This window comes from Piliocolobus tephrosceles, chromosome 8 (assembly GCF_002776525.5).
Source record: "Piliocolobus tephrosceles isolate RC106 chromosome 8, ASM277652v3, whole genome shotgun sequence".
NCBI classification, from domain to species: domain Eukaryota; kingdom Metazoa; phylum Chordata; class Mammalia; order Primates; family Cercopithecidae; genus Piliocolobus; species Piliocolobus tephrosceles.
This window is the reverse complement of record NC_045441.1, coordinates 96,265,002-96,287,064: the sequence shown is the minus strand read 5'-3', so window position 1 is coordinate 96,287,064 and position 22,063 is coordinate 96,265,002. Positions and strand designations below refer to the sequence as shown.

At 35.6% G+C, this 22,063-nt stretch overlaps 1 protein-coding gene across 2 annotated transcripts in view; it reads left to right on the top strand.

Moving 5' to 3' along the window:
* RELN (reelin) overlaps positions 1–22,063 on the top strand; it is a 519,467-nt gene that overhangs the window by 305,605 nt on the left and 191,799 nt on the right. For both annotated transcript variants that reach the window (XM_023192552.2, XM_023192551.3), the window contains exons 12-13: positions 14,802–14,953; positions 21,577–21,689. In XM_023192552.2, coding sequence (XP_023048320.1) covers positions 14,802–14,953; positions 21,577–21,689 — 265 coding nt within the window. The remainder of the gene's footprint in view (positions 1–14,801; positions 14,954–21,576; positions 21,690–22,063) is intronic.

The following is a 22,063-nucleotide window of genomic DNA, read 5'->3' as shown; positions in this document are numbered from 1 at the left end:
AATGCTGATATAATAATTTTTAGTCACAGATTCAATTTTTTTTAAAGTCACAAAATAAAATTAATGTGAAGCATTTTTACCTAGGATAAGAGCTGACACAGGAAAACAGATTAAGAATTTGGTAGTGAAATTCTTGATGTGTTATGTTTTCTCTGCTCAGTTTATCGAATATTTGTCTCATTCTTCTTTCATCCACCACCACCTACACAAACAATTTATCATGGTAAGCTCATCTGCTAAAATAGACAGAAAACATAGTTGGCAATCCTCACTCATTCAAGGGTGGCCAGTTGAATTGACTGAATTCTACTGCTTTGAGTTCACTTTTTTAAGAAATAAAAAATTATTAATGTGAATATAATGCTTTCATCTCTTTAACAAGGTTTTTCTTCCATAAGAATCATGAGAGAGAAAAAAGAGTATGCAGTCCTCTCTAATAACGTTTCTAAAAGACTTAATATGAATGGCAAGGAAGAAAAGAGAGCCAGTAAGCCATTATGGCTTTTTGGGAAACCAGTTTCCTAATTATCCATATTTTCCCACCATTTGAATTAAAGTATTTTATCTCAGATCAGAAGGACGCAAGAGCCGTTTGCCTTTCACATCACTTAGCTGTCCGAAACCCAATGTTGATAGGTTTATTTTTTTTAAGTGGGATTTTAAAGTTGTGTTTTCCTTTTTTCTAGAGAAGACACATCTGTTAGTTCAGGCAGGGAGAAACTTGAATAGACACACTGATAATTTATGTGAGTCTTTCTGAACTTTGGCTTAACCTTACAAGCATGTCATTGAATTAGCAGCTACCACATCTCACTTAGCTGAGGCTATCTTTAGGTGGAAGGCGGCTTTGTAGAACACTGCACGTGGAATTTGTATATTTGCCTTTCATCCCAAGCGTAAACATTATATGCTTTTACTATTCAAACACCTTTTTAAAAAAATCTGTTTTACTGCTGTTACCACAATATTTGTGCAAAAGAGAAACTCCACAAATGTAATGAATATTAAAAGCTGGAATCAAGACAGTATGTTCTAATCTTGCCAACCTGCCCCAAATCCTTGGAAATGACAGAAAATGAGCAAACGAGTCTATAATGACACTAAAAAACAAGAAAGTGACCCGTAGTTGGACCAGAGAGAGGAGATATCTGATGGAAGGAGGGAGACAATAGTCCAGAACACATATTGAATGAGACACTACAAAATGTGTCTCAGTATTGCTCCAGGTCATGGATGCTGCACACAGGAATCAGGGTGAGGCTATAAGGACTGCTAAGTAGGTGAACCCCTCACTACACCTACTTCTTTCTTTTCTTTTTCTTTTTCTTTTTTTATTTTTTTTTGAGACAGATTCTCACCATGTCGCCCAGGCTGGAGTGCAGTGGTGCCATCTCAACTCACTGCAACCTCTGCCTCCTGGGTTTAAGTGATTGTCGTGTCTCGGCCTCCCCAATAGCTTAGATTACAGGCACACACCACCACATCCAGCTAATTTTCTGTACGTTTGGTAGAGACAGGATTTCACTATGTTGGCCAGGCTGGTCTCAAACTCCTGAACCCAAGTGATCTGCCCGCCTGCCTGCCTGCCTTGGCCTCCCAAAGTTCTGGTATTACAGGCATGAGCCACCATGCCTGGCCCTCACTACACCCACTTCTAAGCAGAGACTTACGCCCCCAGGACCAAGCAATGAATATGGACACGTGGAACGGAGAAGCAGGGCACTGTGCCCCCATGGGAATCCTCACCCAAGGGGCACATCTGCTCCCAGTCAGTGGGCATTTTTCCACTGAAATTAAGAGAGAATAGCAGATATGAATTTAAGCAAATAATCTAAATCACCAAATCTAAAGAAACCCACCTCCATGTAAAAAAAAATAAAAATAAAGCATTAAACTAAAAAATTAGGAACCAAGTAAGTAAAAGGAAGTAACAGATTAAACCAATGGAGATTGTATAAGAAGTATAATTAATATCCTCAGCAGGATAAGGGCATATACCAAATTTGTGAAATTAGAACAAATTTTGTGAGGAAGAAACAATTAGAGATGTGAGAAATGGCAATATATGATTGGTGAAACAAGTTTAATGGATTTTTTTTCCTGAGCATCAGTATAGGCAGAGCTGAATAACAAATTAGTGAGCTGGAAATTTGAGTCTTGAAATGTTATTTCATTACAGAAAAAGAGATATTGAGATATTAAGAGATAAGTGGCACTTCCAACGTTAGAAATAATAGGAATTAAAGAAGAAGCCAGAAGGAATACATGGAATGAAATATTCAAATAAATAATTGAAAAAAGTTCCCAAGATTAAAAAAAGGAGAAGAAGAAGGAGGAGGAAGAAGAGGAGGAGGAGAAAGGTATAGTGGCTATGAATGAAAATGTTTAGCAAGATGAATGGAAAAGTACCCAGTCCTAGATAATCAGGGAGAAATTTTAGAACACCAAGAAAAGAAAATTCTAAAGCTTCTAGGTAAGATTTATTGTACTTTCCTTGGTAGCATTAAGCATTTTTTCAAAGGAAGCAGTTATCTTGAAGTTCTGAAAATTATTTGAGTTGTAAAATTCCTTCTCCAGCCAAATATCACGTATTAGGAAAAAATAAAAACTGTTATAGACACACAGGATTCAGAAAGTTTACCACCCTCTCTGAAAGAATTACTGCAAGGATACATTCCTGGAAACTAATCCGAGAGGAAGATGAGAGATTCAAGAAAGAGTAGTAAACAAGTAAAAAAGTAAAACTTGTAGTTCAGTCTAAATAAGTATGGATTATTTGAAAACGTTAAGAAAAACTTGAAATTAAAACCCAAAAGATTGTAACATGAGAAGTATAGAAGGTGGCTGGCAGGAAGGGAAGCAGAAAAAGGAAATAAAATATTGCGCATGTTCTTAACGTGTTTAGAATGAAACTGTAGATCTTCGTTAACTCCTAATGTTAATAGAAAACTTTAAATAAATATAGATATGTGTGTTAAAAAATAGATAAGCCAGATAGAGGTTATATAACTTCTAAAGCATTAGGTTAACATTAGAACAAGGAAGACATAGTTCAGTAATGTCAGGAAAGTGGAAAAAATAAACAATAAAATACAGGGTAAATAGAAAATAGAAAACAATTGGTCAGGAGCCAATTCAAACATATCAGTAATGTGATAAATTAAAGTGAATTATATTCACTTATTAAATGAGATTCTCACAGTAAGTTTTGAAAAATAAGCTGTATGTTTGCCCTTATGAGAGACTTAAACTATAATAACAAAAGAAATTCAAAGTCAAAGAGGAACTAATATACCAGGCACATGTAACAGAAGCAGCAGGGAGGCGTATTACAATAAGATAGAATTCAAGTTTGAGCATTAAAAGGGCGAAAAAGGAATATTTAATGTATCAGTACATGTAGAGCACTTTGCCTACAGCATGGTGCATAATAAACAAGTTAAAAATTAGTTATTATTCAAAACATAATCACTGTCAGTAATATGATGTGACCAAAGTGGTGCTCAAAAGAAAATTATACTGATATTAATTAATTAATGAGATATAAAAGGTTAAACACAAAGTTGAATAGCCAGTGAAACCTAAATCATTCTCTAAACAAGAAATATATCATTGGGAAAAAACCAATATTAATTAAAATGATGATTGGCTATGTTTAAAAACCACGCAAGTGCTAAAACGGATCAAAGTAAACTTGTTTCAGGCTATTAAAAGAGATGTATTACTTCCTCCTTTTTCTGATTTTCTTTGGACCTAGGTGTTAATATTGCTTTCTTTTTAAGCTAATTGTTTTTATAGTTTAAATATAAAAACAGTAATTTTTCAAATGACAAGTACATAAGTTCTCTGTGCCAGAGTTGTTCTGCAGCTCCTTCATAGAAGTCCTGAGCCCTTCTTTAATTTATAGCATGTTTCCACGCCATCTTTGCTCTTGGCACTGCCATACTTGAGTTGCTTAATAGGCCCCCAGCCCCAAAGTAGCTGTCCATGTGAGCATCCAGAATGCAGCAACTGGCTCCCTATCCTTGTTCCCAAGAGAGAGAACTAATGAATCTAACATATAACCAGGAAAAAACAAATTTGCATATAGAGCAACAAGAACAATCTCTATTGTAGCCCTTTTGATGTAAGTTGACACTTTCATTAAAAATAGGCTGAAATTTCTTTAGAGCTCTTCAGAACGGTTTAAGCATCTTATTTTCCACAAATTATACCCTCTTAAACTAAAATTTAGTGGAAAGTGTTCTAAACCAGAGGTAACAATTCATCCTATCCATCTGGAATATTTTCATCAACCTATCCATCTGGATAGGATGAATTGTTATCTCTGGTTTAGAACACTTTCCTATCCAGATGAATTGTTACCTCTTATTTCGAATACTTTCACAAAATGCTCATAACGCTATAGAGGGATTTTATGTAAGCTTGCAATTCAAGGTACATGAATTGAAGGTAGTTTGGCAGTCTGAGTTAACATTATATTAAGTGGGTTTTGTTTTTACAGTCATGTTCACTTTTATTAAAGCAAAACTTAACCATTTAAATAACATAAATAATAAATTTAGGAGGCCAGATAGATTGTAAATCTTAAACAGTGCCAAAGACCTACAGGTAGATAAAGTGTAGACAGTTTATCTTTTGCTAAATATATCCTTGATTAAAGATTGAGCAATAACTCTTTGCATACTGTACTGCAACTTCATCTAAGGTTGTTTATTAATTATAGCAAGAAAAAAGTAAAAACACTCATTATAATTTAGAAGTTCATTTGAATTGCCACTTTGACTTATTTTAAAATGAAAACAGCACTACATTTTACAGGAGGAGAAAAGGAAACCAGCATTTATTGAGACTCTGTAATGTCCCAGGCAATACATCATTTTCTCTAAACAGTCTCCAGTCTGGGTTATATTACTGTCTTATTAATGAGAAAGCTGGGTGCTTTCTAACCATTCTGAAACCTAATATTCTTTATTAGTGTTGTTCCAACGAGAGTGTAAATAAACATGATGCATGTCATAAAAACCTAAAACAAAATTAAATTCGAGAGGAACCAATTGAAGAGAAGAATCTTTGAAATGTAATGCATTCAGGAAAGCCTTCAAATTGAGCTCATCCCTTTACCTTCACCTAAGCTGTTATGCTAGAGGGAAAACCTATAAATGCAATGAAGGTGGAGAAGGCTTCAGTCAAAGTATACATCTTGCTAGACTTCAGAGGACTCATACTGGAGATAAACCTCATGAATATAAATGAATGTGGAAGGTCTTTACCTATGACACATCCCTTATTAAAGAGCAGAGCATTCATCCCAAATATAGACCTTATAAATGTAATGAACTTTTTCGACCTCAGAGAATTTATATGAGATTTTTTTAAAACCTTATGAATTTGGTCAATATAGGATCTTATAGCCAGGCTTTATTCTGGATCTTAGTTCATACTTAAAGTTACCAACTTTAGGTGTTTTAATATGTTCTGGATAATATAATTTAAAAATTCATAAAAAATATTAAATGTTCCATTACTTTTACTGCCTTTTATGCTAATATTAGTAGGGAAAAGGTCTGGCTAAGATATTGATCTCTAATTCCTATGTTCATATTCTTAATATTTTCATCAACCTATATTGAGATAATTTAAATTTTCACTGTGAATTATAATTCATATAAACTGAATACCTGACTTTTTCCTGGAAATTACTTGCTTATTGCAAAGAAAATGAGCAAAGTAAAAGTCCAAAATCTCCCCACCATGCTAATTCCCATTCTTCACTGTTGAACTGTTGGCATCTACTCATTCAGAAATTTTTCTATAATGATACCAAAAAAGAAAAAGCCCACAAAACACTAGAATCACACTTTGCGTATATACTTCAACTTGATTTTTCAAAATTTAACATATTATGAAAGTCCCTTCTAGTCAATAAATATAGATCTTCATTATTTCACAAAGGCCAGTTAATCTAACTGAACCCCTCTGTTGACAGACAAAGAATATTGTAGTAAACATTCTTGTGTGCTTGTTAAAATATTTCTGAAAGGTAAGTTCCTAAAAGGAAAAGGAAAACTAAATAATCAGATGTGTATGCACACATATACATACATATGTACATATATAATTTCAGTTTTGATAGTTATTGCCAAGCTACCCTGCCAAGAATACATATCATTCTTAAAAGTATTGAAGTATGAGCTGGTTAAAATATAATTAATCCTAGCTACAAAGAATTCCAAAACACTTGATAGAGAAGACCATCAGCTTTCCAGCTAAGACACCTCTTTAAATTATTTTTTGCTTACAAAAATATTACTCTTTTAGTGACAGAAAAAACAGAACACCTTATTTTAAAAATATAAATTAAGTATTTATTGTGATCTTGCTATCTCTAAGGAACAGAGTTGCCTTAAGGCATTTTATTGATCAGAAAACTTTTTCTGTGCTCCAACTTCACCTCACTCTATTTGTAGTAAATAATAGATACCACTGTATTTATAATAAATAAGGTAAGGGTTTTTTAATTTTAGAATTAATCATAAAAGAATAAATATAAATTGCTGCATTGTAGAGAGCTCTCTCCCTCAGGCAGACATTCCTTCAAATGCACTTCATATAGAACTGCATTTCCTTAGGGAAAGCATAATTTAAACCACAGAGAAGTAACACACCTTTGGAGGGAAATTGCCATGCCATCCGAGTTATTGACAAACCTATGGAGCTCCTCAAATAACCACTACTGGTCTCAAAGATTTGGTTATAATTTTACTTCATGTAATTATTATATTTGGAGAGAGTCAGGGACAATATAATTTTTGTACAATGTAATTTTTGTATATTTGGAGAGAGTCAGGGACAATATAATTTTTACAAGGTCACAACTTTGTGACTTTGTAAATTGAGACTTTGAAGTCTGGGGAGTAAAGACTCTACCTGAAGTCCCCTGGTAGTTGATAGAACTCTGGGATCTCCTTAAGGATACTTTGCCTCCAACCATGTTTTAGCCAGTGTTTATACAAATTCCTGAAAGAGTGAGCTTGTGCTATAACAGGCTCCTCCTGAATTTTTAATAAATGCAAAGTAAGTTATTCAAAGCAACAAGACTTTTGCAAAACATAAATCTTGTAAAAATTCAGTAAAGCAGATTTATCTCTGCCTTTTTCTCTTCAAAGTGTAGACTAAACTTCCCATTTCACTTGATTATAAATATTTGGATTTCTAAAGGAAGTAACTTCACTTTTGTTATCTTCCAACAATTAGAGTGGGAGAAATAAAGACTAATTGAGGAAAAAAATGGATATGTAAGACTTAAATAAAGATTGAAAGTTATATGGTCTGAATCATATCACACAACGTTGTGGTAGAAGTAATAATAACTCATTTAAGTTAATCTAGAAAAGTTTTTCATTTACAACAAATAGAAGAAAAAGACTACTAATCTCATTTCTCATTTAAATAGAAGGTTCTTTTAGTCCATGAAAATTCTTTTTCAATTTAATTTTTCACTTTAAAAACACTCTAAAGCAGATAGATGTCAGAAAGGAGTCATCATCTGCATCATTTATAACCTTAACTTGCTTTGTGGATCAGTAGGCTGAGTGGCTTAATTGGGATAAATGGAGCAAGCAAAAGACCAATGAACCAGTGTGAAATTTTCATGTATGCGTCAAGAGAGGCTTCTGGTTAATTTGCAAATGATGCAATACTATTAAGAGCTATTTCAAAAAGTTATTATTCCATTTGCTTGCTCCTTGAATGATTGATGTAACCTGTTAAAATTTTTTAAAAAGAATTTTCTAATATTTTTGTCCCAAATCTGTTATAAACTGGGATGGTTCAACGTAATCATCCTGGTATACATAATATCCTTTTTACAACTGTAACTATGAAAATCACAGCAAATCAAGAAAGAAAAGATCTAAATTTTAGAGCTGAACAGGTGGTTGGCCTTAGGCAAGCCACTTACCCTTGTGTGTCCCAGTTTCTTCCAAATGTAGACCAGTTAATTGTGTGCATAACAAAGGCCAAATTAGACATGGCCAGAAATAAATACTAAAGATAAAATCGATTTTAAGGTATCAAATATTTCAACTTTTTAAATATTAAGCACGAGATCAAAATATCAAACTTCTCTCATAAATTATACAAAGTATACAATTATACATATATAATGATATGTGATACATTTTCTTTTACTCAAGACAGAGTCTCACTCTATCACCCAGGCTGGAGTGCAGTGGTGCAACCTCCACCTCTTGTGTTCAAGCCATCCTCATGCCTCAGCCTCCCGAACAGCTGGGATTGTAAGTGTGCATCACCACGCCCAGCTAATTTTTATATTTTTAGTAGAGACGGGTTTTCGCCATGTTGACCAGGCTGAACTTGAACTCCTGGCCTCAAGTGATCCGCCCACCTTGGCCTCCCAAAGTGGTGGAATTACAGGCATGAGCCACCATTCCCAGCCTATAATGTATTTTAAAATAATTCACATATCTCCTTTGATATCTGTTGTCAAATGTGTGATATTATAGATATATGCTATTTGTTTGATGTTCCTAAAAATTATTTCCCTGGATAGTCTTTGCTTTGAAAATAGAATTAAGTAATTCTAAAGTAAGTATACATGATAAACTTTGTGCAAGGGATAAATATACATGTTTTCAAAAACTAGAATGATTAAACATTTTACCTAGAATAGCTGTAATTCTGTTTACATGTAATGATTTCCAACAAAGTTTGGCTGCTTAATGAAATTTGATGAAACTGCTGTCCATGTATTGAGAACTGAGCCTGTGGCTTAAATACATTGCTTAGAGACACTTCGATATATAAGCTTTGGATGAAGAAATTATGGCTAATAAATATATTTATTTTCCTGATAAGAAACATATCTTCATACCTTAGGATAATTATTAATATTCAGTAGCTAACAATTGTTTTTGATTTATAAAATTGCTTTTTATATAATAAAGTCACCAAGGATATTTAGAAACAAAAAATAGTTAACCAGACTACATTTAAAAATCGATTATTTAACATGTTAAAATAAGTTGAACCTACTCTAAAAGAGAAGCTTGCTGACTTGAAAGATGACATCCTCCTTTAATTTGTTAACACTCCTGATGACATAATTAAGTGAGAGCCTAAAATGAACTAATTAGCTTACCTCTTTTAGTTCCCTATCATTGCTAATAGTAATCAGCCAGCTGAAAATTTGAAACTGAAAACAAGGCTGTCTGAGCTCATGCAATTCCTGTTCCTCTTCAAACCCATAGAAATGTTGGATCAAGTACGATAATTTTCTTCAATATGTAGCCCTAGGATAGGGGAGGAAATGAGCAGATACCTAAAACAAAGGGAAATTAAAAACCTGATTAATAAGCATTTAGATGAAACTTAGGCAGTTCAGGATGGACTGACATATGTAATCTAAGGCTGAAGATTAGAGTCAAAAATACTCACACAGGATCTTTGGCAGATGACAGATAGAACTGATATTCTTGTATAAATATGGAACCCTGAAGAGCTCCTTCTCCATAAAGAAGCAATTAGGATAACAACTTCTCCCATTGATTCAGGAGTGAAAAAGCTCCCAGAAGAATGGAAACTCCAAACAAATGTGAAATTCATGTTCATTCCACCCAGGTGGTGGGAAAATTCTAACCTGAGGAATTAATGTAAAAAGAAATTTGGACCAGGGAACCTCCAAGATGCTCACAAACGCAAATGCAAAACCCCTTTGTAAAAATATTTCTTCTACACAAAGTGTGTAAAATTGATGCTGGAAATAAGTCCACTGAAGATGAGCTTACAATGAGAATTATGATCTATGTGATTTTATGATTCACCAAAAAGGACAGTTACCAGATATGATAAACAGAAGAATAAGTGCATTCCAAGTGAGATAACAGAGAGATATGAGATGAATATAATTAAATGATTTAAAAGATTTTTTTTAATCTAAGTCATTTTGAAAGAAGAGGATACTATGAGAAAAGAACATGTAGATGGTAAAAAGAATCAAAGAAGTGGGGCACAGTGGCTGACACCTGCAATCCCAGCACTTTGAGAGGCCAACATCGGCAGATTGCTTGATTGCTATCTCCAGGAGTTTGAAACCAGCCTGGCAACATGACAAAACACCATCTCTAAAAGGAAAAATACAAAAATTAACTTGGCATGGTGGTGCCTCCTTGTAGTCTCAGCTACTGTGAGGAGACCCTGAGGTGGGCGGGTCGCTTGAGCCCGAGACGTTAAGGCCACCATGAGCCATGATTGCACAGCTGTACTCCAGCCTGAACAGCAGAGCAAGACCACTTCTCAACAAAAGGAATCAATCAATCAATAAAAATTAAAAAATCAAATAAAACATTTAAAAATGAAAAATACAGTGATAGAAATTACATATTAACTATGAAGGTAAAAATAGAAACAACTGAAGAGAGAATTAGTATATCGAAATAGAGACAGATCTGAGAAAAAAACATATATTGCAATATAAAAAGAAATAAAGATTAATGAGAGAGTGAGAGACGTGGAGAATAGAATATGACATTTCAATACAGGTCCCATAGAATTTCCAGAAAGAATATAGAATGAATAGAGGATAGTTAATATTTGAAAAGAGTGACTTACATTTTTCCAGACCTGATTAAAGGTTTGGATCCCCAAACTGACAAGGTACACCAAGTTTCCATAGAATAAATAAAATAAACCTACACCTACATACACTGCAGGAAAATTTTAGAACACCAAAGACAAAAATGCAACCAGAGAGAAAGACAGATTATTTACAAAGGAGCAACAATTCAATAGATAGCTTCTTGTCGGTAACTAAAGAGACATCGGATTCTTGTCAAGATCCAAGTAGGGTTTTTAATATAACTCAACAAAGTGATTCTAACATTCATTAGGAACAGTTAACAAGGACAAGAGTAGGCAAGACAATTATGAAGTGAAAGGTGTGGCTGAGGGACAGAGGTAGCTCAGCTATCAAGAGCTATTTTACATATACAGATAACATATATATGTGTACACATAGCATATGTATGACATTTAAATTGGTTTGGACACGGAGATAGACGTATAGACTAATGGAGGAAAAGAGAGAGACAAGTTAATTGTAGAAACAGACTCACGTTTATAGGGGATTGTTATGTGACAGAAGTGGCATTACCAATAATTAGGGCCAACGATTAACGGTTCTGGAATAAATGGCTATCTGTATAGAAAAAACCATATTGGATCTCAAACTCATTCTTTACCTCAAATCAATTTCAGATTCATTAAAACCACATAAATGTGAAAAGCAAAGCTTTAAAACTTGTAGAAGAAAATATAGACAAATATCTCTCTGATTTCAGGGTAAGGGAGAATTGGATAAAAAAGGCACAAAGCATAGAGAAAAGATAGGTAACTTCTACTATATTAAAATTAAAACTCATCTATACATCCAACGACACATAAAGTGAAAAAAGTACAATACATATAGCCAAGAAAAGAGTACTACCTGGAATATATAAAGAATTCAAATCATAAAAAAATGAGAGAAAGAAAAAAGTGATCCTAATACAAAATGGACATAAATAGGCAACTCAGATAAGAGTAACCCCAACTGGCCAATAAACATGAAAATATATTTAGCCTCACTACTAATCATGTAAAATTTCATACTCATCTAATAGGCCAGATTTTAAAAACTTGGCAAAACGAAGTGATGGCAAGCTTGTGGGGACACAGGAACCTTGTACCCTCCTGGTGCAAACATAAATTTATCCAACCATTTTGAAGAGCAGTAATGAAGTACCACATTGCCCAGCAACTCCGCTTCCAGATATATGCTCTACCAGCCTTTCTTAGCAGAGATTCCTTTGTGCTAACCCCAGAACACAGAAAATTATCCCACTACGTCCTTAATTCTCCTAAAGCAGGTGCACCTGCGATTCTAGATACAAAGGAGAAAAAGCAATTCATTAATATAATGGGTGCCTTGGGGTATTAGGACTCATTTCTCTCACAGACACCAGTTAAGAAGGGCTGATAGGGAAACTCCCACATGCATATGTAAACACACAAGGACCTTTATATAGCCTTGTTAATAATAACAAAAAAGATAGAAATGACCTAAATGTCTGTCAAAAGTTTATGGTCATTCCCCCAAACACCAGTTTATGACTTCTGTTATAGCCAACATGTATTGCAGGGTTTTTGTTTGCGTAGTTTCAGAGTCCTTTTGAATGTAGTGTGCTGTAAACACCTGTTCCCCTAACCATGGAGCTGTCTTTGACCTTCTACTTTGTTTTCACTTCTCACTGACACAGCTGGGACTTGTGTGGCAACAGATGGGTCCGCCTTGAAAAGGCGAGGGAAGAGGAATCAGACAGACTGGTAGTAAGGGTGGAGAAAGAGTATGAGTAAGGGAAGAGGCAGTTGTGGGCAGAAAGGCCAGATCTCTATATAAGACCATTCATCTAGGCCTGTGAATCTTTAAAAGAGATCTAAACCTGAAAACTTTGGGCATTTAAAGTGTGTGCCTAGAACCTAGACTAACAGAGAAGCTAAAGACCAGGTGGTCATTGCAGGGCTTGGATCTAGACAGGCAGATGGTGTAGGGAATATCTAAGGGAAAGAGGAGGCTGAACCATCAGAGCTATGATTGTAAGGTGATGCAGTGCCAAAGCCAGACAGCAATAGTAGCAGTAGGCATTGCGTACAGATACAAGGGGACTTTGAGTGGAAGTGGTGGTCAGACCTGCCTGATGTGTGGTCAGGAGCAGAAGACGGTGCTTTCCAATGTGCCAGTTGGAAAGGCTGCTTTCCAATTTGTGCCAATTTGTGCTAATGGCATGAATTGTCTCAGAGGATAGGGCAAAGATGTGGCTAGAGACAGCAGAGGAAAGTGAGGACGGGATACAGTCAGGGCACTCTACAAGTTTCATTTATTTTCTGAAGATGGAATCCCTTAATCCCGCCATCACTCAACAAGAGTTATTGAGGATCTGCTGGGTGTTGAACACTGAGCTAGGGTCTAAGGACACAAAAATAAGATGCAGATCCTGTCTAAGGAGCTGACATATCAGGGATAAAGAAAGGAATGTAAAGAAACGATGGCAGTGTACTGTGAGAAATGAGATCACAAAGGAAGAATCTAACTGAGTCTGAGATAGAGTGGTGGGGCTGGGTAGGAGGAGCCAGGAAGTTTGGGAAAGACTGTTCAGAAAGGTGTTTGATATTTCAAGAACATCTTGAAGAATGACCCTGAGTTTGTTTGATAGACAATGAGTTAAGGTTCAGAGGGCTGACAGAGAATGTTTTAGTGACTTTGAATTCACTGTATATGGCAAAAGAGTTTGGGTACAAGGCAGAAGAGACATGGTACAAGGCAAGAGATTGGACTAGAAATGTGTTCTTGGACCAGGCTGAGAAGGACTGCATATTCTGCATAAGGAACTTGGAATTTGTCCAGATAGCAATGGGGAAGCCCCTGAAAGACTTTAAACAAAGGAGAGATGTAACCATATATGCAGTTTAGAAATATCACTGAGTGTCTACTAAATGGAGTCTGAACTCCCCTCTTTCCAGACTTTCCATGGATTCTTTCCCCTGTACTATTCAAATGTATTTTTTCCTCTTCCGCAACACACATCCTCCACCAAGGTCTGCTGATGTCTGCACTGTTAATAGTGTCAAGGTCATTCCCATTTCTTTCTTTTTTTTTTTTTTTTTTGAGACGGAGTCTCACTCTGTTGTTCAGGCTGGAGTGCAGTGACGCAATATGGGCTCACTGCAACCTTCGCCTCCTGGGTTCACGCCATTCTGCAGCCTCAGCCTCCTGAGTAGCTGGGACTAGAGGCACGCACCACCACACCCAGCTAATTTTTTTGTATTTTTAGTAGAGACAGGGTTTCACCGTGTTAGCCAGGATGGTCTTGATCTCCTGACTTCGTGATCTGCCCGCCTCAGCTTCCCAAAGTGCTGGGATTACAGGCGTGAGCCACCGTGCCTGCTGGTCATTCCCATTTCTTAGCCTATACTCGTGTGATTTCATCAACACGTTATGCAACTGTGGTAAGAGCATAGGCTCTGGAGTCAGACTGCATGGATTTGAATACTGTCCTCTTCCTTTGCTAGTCATTCTTAACCTCTCTTCATCTCAGTTTCTTCATCTAAAATTGGGGTAGTAATGGTGACTATCTCATAGCGTCACTGTGAGAATTAAATGACTTTAACGTGTAAAGGACCTAGAAAAGGATCTGGTCAGGTAGTTGACACTCAATAAAAGCCAGCTATTTTTATTCTCTTCTACATATCCAATTACCTATTTGATAAGACCCAGTTTAAATCCTATCTCCTTTTTGAAAACTTGCTAGACTTTTGCCAATTCTTATGACTTTTCATTCTATTACTATTTTCATCATGTAAGTATTTATATTATGAGTCTGTCTTTTATAATTCACTGTTTCCTTAGTTCATTGATTTCCCAACTCAACTGTAAGTACTTTAAGAATTAAAAAGTGTATCAGTCTGGAGCATGATCCAGTAGACACACCGTATACAATATTGATTAAATTCATCCCTCTACAGGAAAACTATAACTGTGAATGTAATGTGTTTAAAGGTTATTCACTACCTAAAATCTGTGTTTAAAGTTTATTCATTACTTAAATAAAGTGCCATATCTTTGTTTCAGAATTATTCATTAAGAAGTAAGTGTCCCTCACTACAAACAAAATGTTATGCTTTATAAAGATTTGACTTAATATTCTAACTCTAACTCTTAAATCCTTTTTTTTTTTTTTTTTCAGATGGGATGTCTTGGGAGCTGTCATTGGTACGGAATGTGGAACAATAGAATCAGGCTTATCAATGGTCTTCCTCAAGGATGGAGAGAGGAAATTATGCACCCCATATATGGACACTACCGGTTACGGGAACCTGAGGTTTTACTTTGTGATGGGTAGGTACATTTTGCACAAACTTTGTTCACCCTGGGGTAGATCCTAGGCCAGCACCTTTTCCTGAGGAAGTAAGGTTGTTTGTTGTCAACTACATAAAATGAACATTCATGAAATGTGAGCTCTGCGGACAGAGCAGAAGCCCATGGTACTCACCCGTGTATCCGGCTAGCCCCACTCGAGCCAGCCGTGGCTTGCCATGGTGAGGCCTTAAGAAAAAATGCTGTAATATCTTCCTTCTACCTCTCCCTCCATGGTTATAGCTGAAAAGACAATGAGAGAAAAGCTAAAACAAAGCAATTTCTTTTTCCTAGCTTCCCCCAAAAATAGTCATCAAGGTGAGCCTTTGTTTTCATGAATATCTCATCATTGTATAACTCTTTTGTAGTAGGAAGCTGAGAAATTTAGGTTAATACTTTAATAATACTCTCTATTTTCTAATATGTTTGCAAACACATTAAGAAAAAAATGTGTTCATAAGTTATAGTTTTCTTCAAAGTATTGTAGAGCAAATATAGTTGGAAAATTACCCAAAAAGGAGTTAGAAGGTTGAACTTTGTGACCTCCAAAGTTAATCCTTTTAGTCAACAAGAGCCACAGTTACATATTCTCTCACTGATGTCATTCCAGAAATGTGAGTAGATGTCACATGCCTTCTTTGTTGAGTGACTGGAAAAGCACAGGCAACATCTGGAAGTGAAACAGGAAATAAACACTGTCTACCTTTGAACTTACTAGCGAAGATGTCAGTTCATCAGGACAAACAGATCTCCTGAGTCTCACTTCAGCAGTGGCGATTTATTTCTCTCGTATTCCTCACTTCACCTTTTTGATAGTCATACAGCTCAGGGTTGCATGGGAGACCTCAGATTGTATCCTGTTCTCAAGTATATTACCTATGTGATGCTAACTCATTTTCCATAATGATCTGTTTGATAACAGAGAAATTGTGCATATAAAATAAAGTAATGTAATCTCACATTTAAGGATAACCTCACCTTCACTCTGAACTGGTTTGTATATTTAAAGGCCCAGAGCTCATTTTCTTTACATAATTAGAATTCAAACTGGCTCTCATTTTATCAAAAGGGATTCCTGGAAAACCTTAAGCCCTCCTCCAAAAAAGTTGTAATAAACATTTAGTGTGCCAGCGTCATTTAAGTTTTTTCCCTCTTGCCCATTTTTGACACGATATATTTCATACTGTATTCTGATTTTATTATAATAAATTAGCCATATTTGGTGATTTATATGAGACTAACTTATCATTACATAAGTTCCTTTATATAATTGTCATATTTATATAAGAGATTAAGTAATCTTTAATTTTTCCTGGAACAAATCATGTTATTAATCAAGGAATTAAAACAGTATTGACTATGATGGGGAATTGATTTGAATGAGCCCAAAGAAGTACATTATCCCAAGTAAAAGCCTCTTCATTCAATTAAAACAGTAAGGAATGCCTATTGAATATAGAGCCTTGAGCTAGGATATATAGAGAATACAAATAGGGAGAATAATGTCACCTAAATCACAGAGTTGCTGGTCAAATGAGTTAAGGTATGAAAAGCACTCAAAACAGTGCCAAATAAATATTTAGACTCAGTATATCTTTGTTGTTATTGATATAAAAATTAATCAGAGTTCTCACTCACAAGTACCATGTGACTATAAGGTAGAATGCAGTGTGCTGTAATGGAATGAAACGCTATGGGAGTATAACAGAAGCTGTTATTGCAGTGGAGGGATTAGGGTAAAGCTTCATGAAGGAGATGGCATTTGAACTCACCCCTGAAGGATGGGCATGATTAAAATTTAAGGAAGAGAATTCCAAGCTAAGCCATTATGAAAAAAAGGCACAAGAATAAAGGTATGTGATATGTTTGGGGCTGGATTATTTTCGCAGTATAGATAAGTGGAAGACTGTAAGATGGAACTAGAAAAGCAAATTGGAGCCAGAGTAGTGATTTTCTTTAATTCCTACTAAGGAGTTTGGATTTTCTTTCTCTAGGTAGTATGGAGCTATCAGAAAATTCCTGTTAGTTCAGTATTACATGATCACCTGTGTTTTAGAAAGGTAATTCTAGCCCAAATATGATGAAAGATTGAAATAATCGGAAATTAAAGGGCAAGAGATCAGTTAGGGTAGGGTTGCTAGATTTAGAAAAGAAATTAAATGGTGGCTGGATCTTGAAGAAACAGCAGCACCCAGGAAAGGTATTTTTAGGATAGAACAGATGGATAGGATAGGGTAGGGTGGCATAGGGTAGAGTAAAGATAGGGTAGGTTATGGTAGGATGGGATATGGTAGGATAGGGTAGGATAGATAGGATAGAACTGGACCTATAGAAAAGACTAAAATTTTGTTGGCTGATGGGAAATAAAGACATATGGAAAGAGATTTAGGATGAGATAGTTCTAAGTAGCCCCTCACTAAGTACAGTACCTTAGGAAAATCAGACTGATTGTTAATCTGGACTCGATCACACTCTCTCCCTCTCAGGCCCTGACTATATGTTCTGCTCTTGGTTCATATCAGTCTGCTGTGAGCACATTTCTGGAAAATTTGCTCAACTTTCCAAGTTCAATTCAAGACCTATTTCCTTTATTCATATATTCACGTATTTAACACCAATTCATTGAGGACAAGTATAGAGCACTGTTCTTAAAACCAGAATGCAGTGAATTAGACAAAAAACCTAATAGACATCAATTCATTCATGTATTTGTTTATTGTTCCTCCAACAAATATTTGCTAGGCATCTGCTATATGCCCAGCTCTTTTAGCTCACATTGTACCCTTTTCTCTGCATTTTTACTGCAGTTAGGGCAGCACAACACAGTTTACTACCAATTATTATTCTTTAAAAATGACTGAAACAATATTTAAAATATTTTAAGCCTGACTGCCCCGTTCATTTTTATTGAAATCTTCCTGCACCTTAATTTCTGTACAAGATGCCTCTGAGTCACACCTTTCCACAATGTGCCAAAGGCCATGAAGCTGAAGAAGAATCCATATCTCCCTGTCGAAGCTGCTGTCATTGACACTTCACAGAACTATAAATTGCTCCCGGAAGAATCTTTCAGATAAAATCTGTCATCATTTTAAAGTCTTGGCTCCTTTAGGACTTTTTTCTTCTGCCGTTCTGGGCTGGGTGTGGCTGTCACGTGCGTTTCAGTTATCTCTGAAGAGCAGACGCAGTTCATGAACTGTTCTTAAGAGAGCAAAGAGAAGTTACAGAAAACGGATTAATGAAATTAGAGAACACTGATAGTTCAGTGTCTGTGTCATTAGGTATGGTGCACTAAACCCACACTGCCTGTGATTATTCACCATTTTTGTCCTTTTTTGGTAAATCCTTAATATATAATTATAAATATCCTATTTTATTTATATAAATTTATTTTATATATATATATATATGTATATAGCCTCAATTTAAAAGTTTTGGTTTCTAATATGAATTTCATTTTCATGTGGATCTTTTCTCCAGAGACCATCAATTAGAACAGCTTTCGTAGCTGTATTTATCATAACCCTGAAGTATGTAAGGAAATGCTTGAATATATGATATAAATGTCAAAATCATAAGATTTTTCTCTACAGGTTGTTGAACAGTAAACATTATTAGGATGAGATATACCTTGTCACCATACCTGACTTCTCCATTCTCAGTTCAAATTACCTAATCCAGTAAATATTTATTATATGCCAAATTACATGTGCCTAACATATGTAGCATGCCAGATTTCAATACTTTGCAAAAACCATCCTCCAAGACTTACCTACTGAGTGGTAGTAAAGGTTTGAAGTCAAACAGAATAACATTAAAGACATGCTTTACTTTGGGACTATAGGCACATTATATAACCTTTCTAGGCCTCCGTTTCACTATCAGCAAACTGAATCTATATTAATTCTTACCTGAAAATGTTGTTAGAGGATGAAAAGAGATAACGGTTGTACTTGATTTTACATGGTGCGTGCTTCTTAGTAAGTACCTAATGAAAAGTAGACATTTTCACCCTTACGTTATCATTAATAATACTCAAGGAGTCTGACTCCAAAAGAAACCCTGATCCAGACGGTACCAGCCACCATTTGCAACATCAACTCTTTGTCAAAACAAAAACCCACAGATTTCCTTGGGAATAAACAAAATTATTGGGCAGTTTTCTCACAAATGACTCAAATATAAAATCAGTGTGTCATGAGCTGGAAAATTCGATCTACCTGTAAAACCTTTCAGATCAAATAGAGAGGTCAGTTTCCCATGGCTTCATCCTGTAACTCACTGCTAACCCATAAACTGAGCTGTTCTAGGAACACACCAATGGGGTAAGAATGTGTACTAAACTCTCTCCTTCCCTGATTCAGCTAGAAACTCTAGTAATGGGCTTACCTCCAGATTCCTACAGCCCTCTCCAGTTTGTTGTAAAGGGCTTAGTTTTCAGTCAGACACTAACTTTTCTGCCATCAAGCCAGCTTCCTGGGTTGCTTCCAACTCATGTATACTTAGATACACCAAATAATTTTAGAATTCACCTAGAAGAATTTAGTTAAGAATATTTGTACAATGCAATTCCAATAGTGTATTTTCAAAGTCAAATATAAATCATCTGTTATTTAAATTATTAATTTAGATCATCAAAAGTTGTTGCATTTTGGAAGATGAAGTAAGATGTGTCATATAAAGAAGACACCTGGCCAATCAGAATGGGCCTCATAGGTGACCTTAATGAGGTTACTGCAGTCAACTGTACAGGTCTCAGGTTTATAGATTCAGAAAATGAGTTTTCTTAGTTACTCCAGAGCTGACATATTGGAGACCAACTCATGCTCTAAGCTCAGAGGAGACTTATGAACAAATCATAATTCTCATCAATAGACTATGGAAATTTAACTGCTAAGCATGAGGGAATAATCAATGTTTATGGGATCAAAAAAGATATATATCACCCAGTAATTTTAATGGCAGCAGTTCCAGAGCCATGATAGCCTGATGCATCCTGTTCCACTGTGGGGGACATTTTACAAATGAATCCCCAAGATTTGCCTTGGTCATTAAGGACTTCTCTATTCCTACCCAGTGTATGGACTTTCTATGAAAGTCTTGCCCTCTGATATCTGCTTTTGTCTAATATTCCTTCTATTGTTAATGAAGTTTCTTGTACTAATTCAGTTCTAACTTTCCCACTTAATATCACGTATCAGTCATTTATCTCCAGGATCAGACCCAGTTGCTCAGGTTGAGTTTGACCCAGACATTTACAAACAATTGACACTTTCTTCTTAGTTTATTTAATATCAGATGCTGAGTCTCAGCCATTATTTGTGTATTTTACTAAATTAACTCTCAGAGGGTAGTTTTATTCTAGAATACTGATGTTGTTTTACTGTCGTCAGAGAGTATCAGCAACAGCAGTTGCCTGTAGATAAAAATTAACATTGATGGTAGTTGATTTAGGAACTGAAGAAATTTTTTAGAAAGATAATAATAAAAGAAAAAGAAGTTAGTGTTATAAATGTGGGGACTTAAGGATAGAATATTTGCCAGGAAACACATGTACATCCCCATTGTCCTGCTGTTTTGGTTGGTACGATCACGAAGGCTAATGGTGGATTAAGAGAGGCTTCTAGTTAGACATGTCATCCTTTAATATTCAGGTCGTGCAGACAGTTGATAGAAGCAAGCAGTAGCAAGAATTATTGACTGGGGCTGGGTGTGGTGGCTCATGCCTACAATCTCAATGCTTTAAAAGACAAAAGTAGGAAGATTTCTTGAGTCCAGGAGTTCAAGACTAGCCTGTGTGACATAGGGAGACCCCATCTCTACAAAATAAAGTATTTTAAAAAGAATTATTAATGGAATGCAGTCATGAAAATAATGGGTTCAAAGACATACACGTACCCCTGGCTCTTCCACTAGTTAGTTACATGATCTTAGCTTCAAGTACCTGCTCTGTCATTCAATGCCATCATCAGGATGATCGTAGTTGCTCTTCAGCTTCAATGGCATATTGTTTTTCGTGACTATAGAGTAATAGAGAACAAAACACTCTATGTACCTTCTAACAATCAAATGAGATACCAAATACAAAAATGAAAAATGTAAAACAAATTGCATTTAAAATACAAATAATATGCTAAAATATTAAAGATACTATGTGCAACAGTTTAACTAACACTACTTCAAAATTCCTTGATGCAAGAAGTCATCACCCTTGTTTTAAAACCATAGCCAATAGGTTCTGAACTTTGGTCATGAAAACCTCACATTAAAGAAATAACTGTTTATTAAAAAGCAGAGCACATCTTTTTAATGTGGGTTAGAACATGGACATGTAGTTGCTGCTCAAAGTAGACAATTATTTGAGTAATCTCATGAAGCAAATAGCTACTTTGGCCTTCACAAATGTCAAGTCTTTGATGTTTAGCATGGCCTACTTGAACTATCATTATAATTTATTTCCTTGAGTTTGTTTACCTTTGTTTAGGGTTATTCTTAAGTGACATCTGGGTACTATAATGATTTTTTATTCTGAAATTTATCACTAAATTTGATATGTTTATGGATGCTAGTTGGTACTAGCAACTTAAAATTTTTGTTTTGTGCAGGAGGAATTTGTGACCCTGGAAATTCTCATGAAAATGACATAATCCTGTATGCAAAAATTGAAGGAAGAAAAGAGCACATAGCACTGGATACCCTTTCCTATTCCTCATATAAGGTACACATGCCAGTCTGTGTGGCAAATAGACCACCTCAGACCACCCTGGACAAGCCCAGGTCAAAACTACAAAGACTACTCCAGACACAGAAGATACATCCCTGTTCTGGCAGGCCAGAGGTCGCCAGGTTTCTTTAAAAGTGAAATGGACATTTTATCATTCATATTTTTTCCTGATACAAATGAAAAATGAGTTATCAGGAAGGAAGAGTGAATTACAGTCCATCAGAGACAGTAAGGCAGAACCCGATACTCTGACAGTTATTCTTGTCCCCAAGAAAGCCCTAAATGTAGCTCTAATTATGCCCCCTCACATACTTGCTGTCAGTCATAATGAGTATTTGTCCAGCATTTTGAGATCTCCTAGGTAGAAG